The 7,500-nt window shown below is 38.1% G+C and overlaps 1 protein-coding gene across 1 annotated transcript; it reads left to right on the top strand.

Annotated features, from left to right (window-relative positions):
- Nucleotides 1-2,290: 2,290 nt before the first annotated feature.
- On the top strand, nucleotides 2,291-3,158 carry LOC143019220 (uncharacterized). The gene is made up of 2 exons (XM_076174914.1): nucleotides 2,291-2,374; nucleotides 2,494-3,158. The coding sequence occupies exon 2, from the start codon at nucleotides 2,495-2,497 to the stop codon at nucleotides 2,987-2,989; it is 495 nt and encodes a 164-aa protein (XP_076031029.1). The 5' UTR covers nucleotides 2,291-2,374; nucleotide 2,494; the 3' UTR covers nucleotides 2,990-3,158.
- The last annotated feature ends 4,342 nt before the right edge of the window (nucleotides 3,159-7,500 follow it).

The following is a 7,500-nucleotide window of genomic DNA, read 5'->3' as shown; positions in this document are numbered from 1 at the left end:
ACTGTTGAGGAAGGTAACAGTCACTGCTGCATTTCGGAGAGATGTGTGGGATTCGAACCCACAGCTGAGCGAATGTGAGACCAACACGCTAACGATTACGCCACCATTGGTGGTTATTTATATGATTGAAAATATCCATCTCCAAGAGGGTTTTACCCTTCACTGGTTGCGAAATCTCTGGATCTCTGAAATTTCTTTCTTGCGTGTGTGTGCGTGACTTCCTTCGCCAGTGCGCCGTCACCAGTCGCATATTTTTTTTTTTTATTATTTCCTTCTTGGTGGGGATGACCAACTCGTTCCTCGTGGCTGGGTTATATGTCAAGTATTTACTAACATCGTCTCTCTCCGTAACAATAAAGGATTCCGTAGTTACTCTTATTCTTCACCTTGATATCGGGCGCTGGCTTAAGATGAGTTGGCTCCCGGTGCTTGAATGGGCTGCGTTCCAGTGTTGGGCCTCGAATGCAATGGTGACGCATCTTCCACACCATTGTCACCATCCATAACCATGGAGGAATGAAAGAGTTATTTCTTCTTCTTCTTCTTCTTCTTCTTCTTCTTCTTCTTCTTCTTCTTCTTCTTCTTCTTCTTCTTCTTCTTCTTCTTCTTCTTCTTCTTCTTCTTCTTCTTCTTCTTCTTCTTCTTCTTCTTCTTCTTCTTCTTCTTCTTCTTCTTCTTCTTCTTCTTCTTCTTCTTCTTCTTCTTCTTCTTCTTCTTCTTCTTCATCTTCTTCTTCTTCTTCTTCCTCTTCTACTTCTTCTTCTTCTTCTTCTTCTTCTTCTTCTTCTTCTTCTTCTTCTTCTTCTTCTTCTTCTTCTTCTTCTTCTTCTTCTTCTTCTTTCTTCTTCTTCTTCTTCTTCTTCTTCTTCTTCTTCTTCTTCTTCTTCTTCTTCTTCTTCTTCTTCTTCTTCTTCTTCTTCTTCTTCTTCTTCTTCTTCTTTCTTCTTCTTCTTCTTCTTCTTCTTCTTCTTCTTCTTCTTCTTCTTCTTCTTCTTCTTCTTCTTTTCTTCTTCTTCTTCTTCTTCTTCTTCTTCTTCTTCTTCTTCTTCTTCTTCTTCTTCTTCTTCTTCTTCTTCTTCTTCTTCTTCTTCTTCTTCTTCTTCTTCTTCTTCTTCTTCTTCTTCTTCTTCTTCTTATTATTCTTCTTCTTCTTCTTCTTCTTCTTCTTCTTCTTCTTCTTCTTCTTCTTCTTCTTCTTCTTCTTCTTCTTCTTCTTCTTCTTCTTCTTCTTCTTCTTCTTCTTCTTCTTCTTCTTCTTCTTCTTCTTCTTCTTCTTCTTCTTCTTCTTCTTCTTCTTCTTCTTCTTCTTCTTCTTCTTCTTCTTCTTCTTCTTCTTCTTCTTCTTCTTCTTCTTCTTCTTCTTCTTCTTCTTCTTCTTCTTCTTCTTCTTCTTCTTCTTCTTCTTCTTCTTCTTCTTCTTCTTCTTCTTTTCTTCTTCTTCTTCTTCTTCTTCTTCTTCTTCTTCTTCTTCTTCTTCTTCTTCTTCTTCTTCTTCTTCTTCTTCTTCTTCTTCTTCTTCTTCTTCTTCTTCTTCTTCTTCTTCTTCTTCTTCTTCTTCTTCTTCTTCTTCTTCTTCTTCTTCTTCTTCTTCTTCTTCTTCTTCTTCTTCTTCTTCTTCTTCTTCTTCTTCTTCTTCTTCTTCTTCTTCTTCTTCTTCTTCTTCTTCTTCTTCTTCTTCTTCTTCTTCTTCTTCTTTTCCTTTTTTTCTTCCTATTCTTCCTCTTCTTCTTCTTTTCCTTTTTCATCTTCCTTTTCATCTTCCTGTTCTTCTTCTTTTTCTTCTTCTTCCTCTTCTTCTCTTTCTTCTTCTTATTCTTGTTCTTCTTTTTCTTCTTCTCCTTGTTCACCTTGATACCAACCGGGAGTCAAACTGAAAACTCCTGGTGTGGAACTGAGATGCGCTGTCGGTGGCTAGGCTACCAGGCAGCCTACGCAGGAAAGAGCACCGTCCACCACGAAATAAGTGATCCCTGTGAATGGTAGAGGTGATCAATACATATGTGTGTGAGTTTGTGTACATGTATTTGTATATATGTGCATATGAGCATTCGTGCATACATGTCCTTGTCCGTATGCGTTGGTGTGTGGACTTTTAACAAGTACACTAAAAGTATGCAGACTGCAATCTTGGTTCAATTTTCGCAGTGAAAACCACAATGTTGGAGAACTCAAAGATGATGACGTCAATCAAAGATTCCCTCTGAACTCGAGCAAGATCCGGGGAACCCCAAGTTCTCGGACGCGAGCAAAAACTGGAAGAAGATGATGGAGGAGGGGAGGGAGGAAGGAGAAGAGAGGTTGGTAGCCAGATATATAATCTAACGAGAACGGGGACGGACATACTTGGTCTTCTGACTCTAGCACATCCCATCAAGTGAGTACGCGCATACTGAATTTCTTTTTGCTAATAATACGAGCTTCTGCCCTCTTTCAGCACGACGCTACCTTCTGAAAATAACTTGGACTAATTTTGTTTCTCTCTCTTACCCGCAGAATGAAAGTCCTGTGTGCCTTGTTGATGTCGTACCTCGCCTTGGTGGCGGGTAAAGACCACAAAGAGCCCAAGAATAGTGGTGCTGAAAAAACTCGATTCTTCGGAGGACCTCCAGGTCATTTCGGAGGGAGACCCCCTGTCGGAGGACCTCCTTTGGGTCACCAAGACCATCCCGTGTTCGGTGGTGTTGGTCACGGGATCGGCGGTGGAGTTGTTCCTCCTGTCGTCCCCAGCAGCAGTGGCTGCCGCTACTGGTGCAAGACTCCTGAAGGAGCGGCCTACTGCTGCGAGAACGTCAACCAACCCGCCGACCCCATCGCCACCCAAATCGTCAAGCCCGGACAGTGCCCACCCGTCAGGCCCGTGTGCCCTCGCGTCTTCGGGCCTCCCATCACCTGCTCGAATGACGGGGCGTGCAGTGGCGTAGACAAGTGCTGCTTCGACAGGTGTCTTGGCGAGCACGTGTGCAAGGCGCCCCTCGGATATGGACGATAAGAACTTCATGTCCATTTTGCTCATTTTCACGAGGAATTTTCTTTACTACCCATAGTCACACCCTATCCTATTGTACCATTACCATATCCCATCCCTATTTTCATTTGACATACTTGATGCTCTTGCAAATCAAATACATTTATTTATTTTGAAGAAACAGTGAATATTTTCTCTACTTTTCCTTATACTAACAACGAATCCTACAGTTTGTATATTACGCTTTATTGAATAAGATTACAAGTGACAATTATTTCGTGGTCTATAATAAAGATGAATGAAAAAAAACAGAAACAACTATACAAACAGGAAATAAACAACCAAAATAGCCATTAGGCAGATGTTACAGCATTGTTTACTTTCTAAATGATTCTTGCAACATCGGGCTGCCCTACATTTCATCTTCTCTTAGAGAATCTTACTCTGCTTCTTGACTATATAATTGCCAAAATTAGTCACCTTTTTTCTAGGTCAAATTTATATCTTTATAGCATCAAGCCATTATATCTCTTCAGGTTTCTATTAAGTGTGAAAATAATTTGAATTCTATTATTGTGAGTTTTCTTTGGAATACCTACATCTATCAAGTCCCTCCCAATTTATTCTATTTTTTATTCTTTTATTATTATTTTTTGTTTGCCTTTCACTATATTCTTCTGTTGCTCTAGTGTCTGTAGTTCAAGTTTTTCTAGTCTCTCTTCATATGATAGTTTTGAGAGTGTTGGTGCCAGTTTTGTAATTGCTCTTTGTATTCTTTCAAGTTTTTTTATACATTTTTTTGTACTTGGTGACCATATCGTTGCTGCATATTCCAATCTTGGTCTTATCAGGGTGATTAGAATTTGCTTCACCATTTCTTCATCCAGGTATGTAAATGCAACTTTGATTGTTCTTATCAAATTATAAATTTCTCCAAAAATCTTATTTGCATGTTTCTCAGGTGACATATTATTCATAACAATGACTCCCAGGTCCTTCTCATTTTCTCTTTTTTTTATTCCTTCTTCTCCCAATTTATATGATCCTGTTATTCTGTTTTTGCTTTTTCCAAATTCCATTATACTACACTTTTTTGTATTGAACTCCATCTCCCACTTCCTACTCCATTCCTGTACTTTATTTAGATCTCTCTGTAGTGATTCACAATCTTCTTCAGTTTTCATTCTTTTCAGTAGTTTTGCATCATCTGCAAAGAAGCTCATATAGCTTTCAATTCCTTCATCCATATCATTAATATATATAGCAAACATTATTGGGGCCAGAACTGTTCCCTGCGGGACACCGCTTATTACTTCATCCCATTTTGAGTGTTTGTCTCTTATCACTATTCTCATTTTTCTTTCTTGCAAAAAGTCTTCCATCCAATTAAGCAGTTTGCCCTGTATTCCTCCTTCAGTTTCTAATTTCTTAAGCAACTTCTTATGTGGTACTTTGTCAAAAGCTTTTTTTAGGTCTAGAAATGCACAATCAGCCCATCCATCTCTTTCTTGTATTATATCTATTAGCCTTGAATAGAAACATATCAAATTGGTGACACATAATCGTCCTTGTCTGAATCCAAATTCCCTTGGATTTAACACGTTGTTGTTTTTTCTAAATATTTTACCCATCTACTGCACGCCCCGTCATTCGAGCAGGTGATGGGAGGCCCGAAGACTCGAGGGCACACGGGCCTGACGGGTGGGCACTGTCCGGGCTTGACGATTTGGGTGGCGATGGGGTCGGCGGGTTGGTTGACGTTCTCGCAGCAGTAGGCCGCTCCTTCAGGAGTCTTGCACCAGTAGCGGCAGCCACTGTTGTTGGGGACGACAGGAGGAACAACTCCGCCGCCGATCCCGTGACCAATACCACCGAACACGGGATGGTCTTGGTGAGACAAAGGAGGTCCTCCGACAGGGGGTCTCCCTCCGAAATGACCAGGGCGTCCTCCGAAGAACCGAATTTTTTCAGCACCATCATTCTTGGCGTCTTTGTGGTTTTTACCCGCCACCAAGGCGAGGTACGACATCAACACACACACGCACACACACACACACACACACACACACACACACACACACACAAACACAAACACACACACACACACACACACACATATATTATATATATATATATATATATATATATAAATTATATATATTTATTTGTATATATATATATATATATATATATATATATATATATATATATATATATATATCCCCCGTCGTCTCCTCTCAGAGCGTTTCTGGTCTGCAGTCAAAATTTCATAGGGAAGAGTTTTGTCTTCCCCAAAAATTATAAAATGAGGTGTATCACCTGTTGCTACATTGATTTGATTATTCAAGGTACACTTAACACAAGGAATCCAAGTGTCCCAAGTTATACTATGAGGACTTATCATACTTCTAAGACATGTCATAATTTTTTTATTTAACCTTTCTTCTACCCCATTACTTTGTGAATGATTTACTAAGATATTGATTTTCTTGATCTTAAATAAACTACATCATTTTTCCAAGATTTTGTTATTAAATTCAGTTCCATTATCTGAAATTAGAGTCTTAGGTGTAGTGAAATTACAGATTATCTGATCATAGATTACTGAAGCAATAGTTTCAGCTCTCTTATTTGGAATGGGTTGTAAAATACAAATTCTTGAAAAATAATCAATTGCAACAAATACATATTTATATCCATTCTCAGACATAGGTAACTCTAATGTGTCCAGGTGAATTCTTTCCCAAGGTTTTTGTCGAATGGGATAGGTAAGTATAGGAGCAGGTTTTGGTGTATTTCCTTTCGCCTTAACACATTTCAAACAATTTTCTATATAATCATATATAGATTTCTTCATACCTGGCCAAAAGTATTTAAGTTGTGCTTGTCTATAAGTTTTATCCTTTCCTGGATGTGAGCTACAATCACTGTCATGAAGCAAATTCAATATCTCATTTACAAGAGTTTGGGGAATTACCAACTGATTTACAGGACCTCTAGGAATATCTTTCCCATTTACAACTGTTTTTCTATACAAAAGTCCATTAATCAATTGAAATTCCTCTATCTTATACCCCTTTGGTAGCTTTGGAGGATTTCCTCTTGGGTTCATCAAATACTTGATTAATAAATCACATGTCTTATCATCCCTCTGTTCTCTTATTAGCATTTCCTCATCTAAAGTTACTAATTCTTCTATACTGCAAACGAAATTAATCAACCCAGTCATTGGTTGACTAATGTTTCTAGAAAGTGCATCTGCAGCCACATTCTTTCTACCCGGAATATATTCAAATTGAACTTCATAGCACTGAAGTATTGCAAACCACCCAGCAAGTTGGCCCCTTAGATTCTTGTGCTTAAATAAGTTCTGAATAGCTGTATGATCAGTCCAAACTCTGATTGGATATCCTAATATCATATCCCTAAAACTGTCTAAAAAATTAATTGACTGCTTAAGTTTCTCTTTCTGTTGTAGAATAGTTTCTTTCCGCACTATTACAAAGTCTTGATGTGTAAGCAATCGGTTTCAAAGTTCCATTTCTCTCTTGCATCAGTATGCCTCCTAATCCTATCTCAGATGCATCAGTATAAAGAATGAATTCCTTTTCATAATCAGGAATTATTAGAATGGGGGATCTCATGAGTTTATCTTTCAACTTGTCAAAAGCTTGCTGCTGTGCAGGTCCCCATATGAACTTTGAATTCTTCTTCAACAAAGAACTTAATGGATTAGCAATGTCAGCATATCGTTGAATAAATCCTCTATAATATCCTGTCAATCCCAAAATGCTCCTAACCTTGTCTACATAGGTCGGAACCGGAAAATTCTTGACAGCGTCAACCTTTGAATTCACTGTACTAAGTCTATGTCTGTCTATCTTATGTCTTAAATAAATAACACTGTCTTGCAAGAACTTACATTTTTCAAGTTTTACTTTTAATCCTACTTCTACTAGTCTTGAAAATATCAAATCTAATTTCTTAAAGTGCTCCACCGCAGTCTGAGAAACTATTAAAATGTCATCTTACACTGGCAGTGTTTCCTAACAATCCATCTGGAATAGTATTCATTAATCTCATGTAAGTTAATGGACTATTACATAACCCAAATGGCATTCTCTTGAACTCATACTGTCCTGTTGAAGTAGAAAATGCTGTGAACTCTCTCGAGTCTTCATGCAACTCTATTTGCCAAAAAGCTGATTTGATATCTATAGTACTAAAATATTTATTCTCAGTTCCCAAACTTCTCAAAATGTCACCGATAATGGGTAATGGTAACCTGTCACGAATGGTGTGCTTATTCAATTCCCTATAATCAATAACTGGGCGCATAGTACCATCTGACTTTGGTACCAAAATCAAAGGGAAATTCCACTCATTTTTACTATGTTCAATAATATCCTGTGATAACATTTCAGTGATCAGTTTATCTACTATTGCTAATTTAGAGTGAGGAACTCTGTAGGCGGGTATGTAAATAGGCTGTGTTCCTGGTTTTAATTTGATATGATGTTTTAAAACAGTTGTTT

This window comes from Oratosquilla oratoria, chromosome 36, assembly GCF_046742065.1.
Source record: "Oratosquilla oratoria isolate Oo_2021 chromosome 36, ASM4674206v1, whole genome shotgun sequence".
Classification (NCBI taxonomy): domain Eukaryota; kingdom Metazoa; phylum Arthropoda; class Malacostraca; order Stomatopoda; family Squillidae; genus Oratosquilla; species Oratosquilla oratoria.
The sequence above is the reverse complement of the archived record's forward strand: the minus strand, read 5'-3'. Positions and strand labels throughout refer to the sequence as shown.

What these genes read in the sequence shown, in the direction of transcription:
- LOC143019220 (XM_076174914.1), top strand. Translation starts at nt 2,495, where the DNA reads ATGAAAGTCCTGTGTGCCTTGTTGATGTCGTACCTCGCCTTGGTGGCG.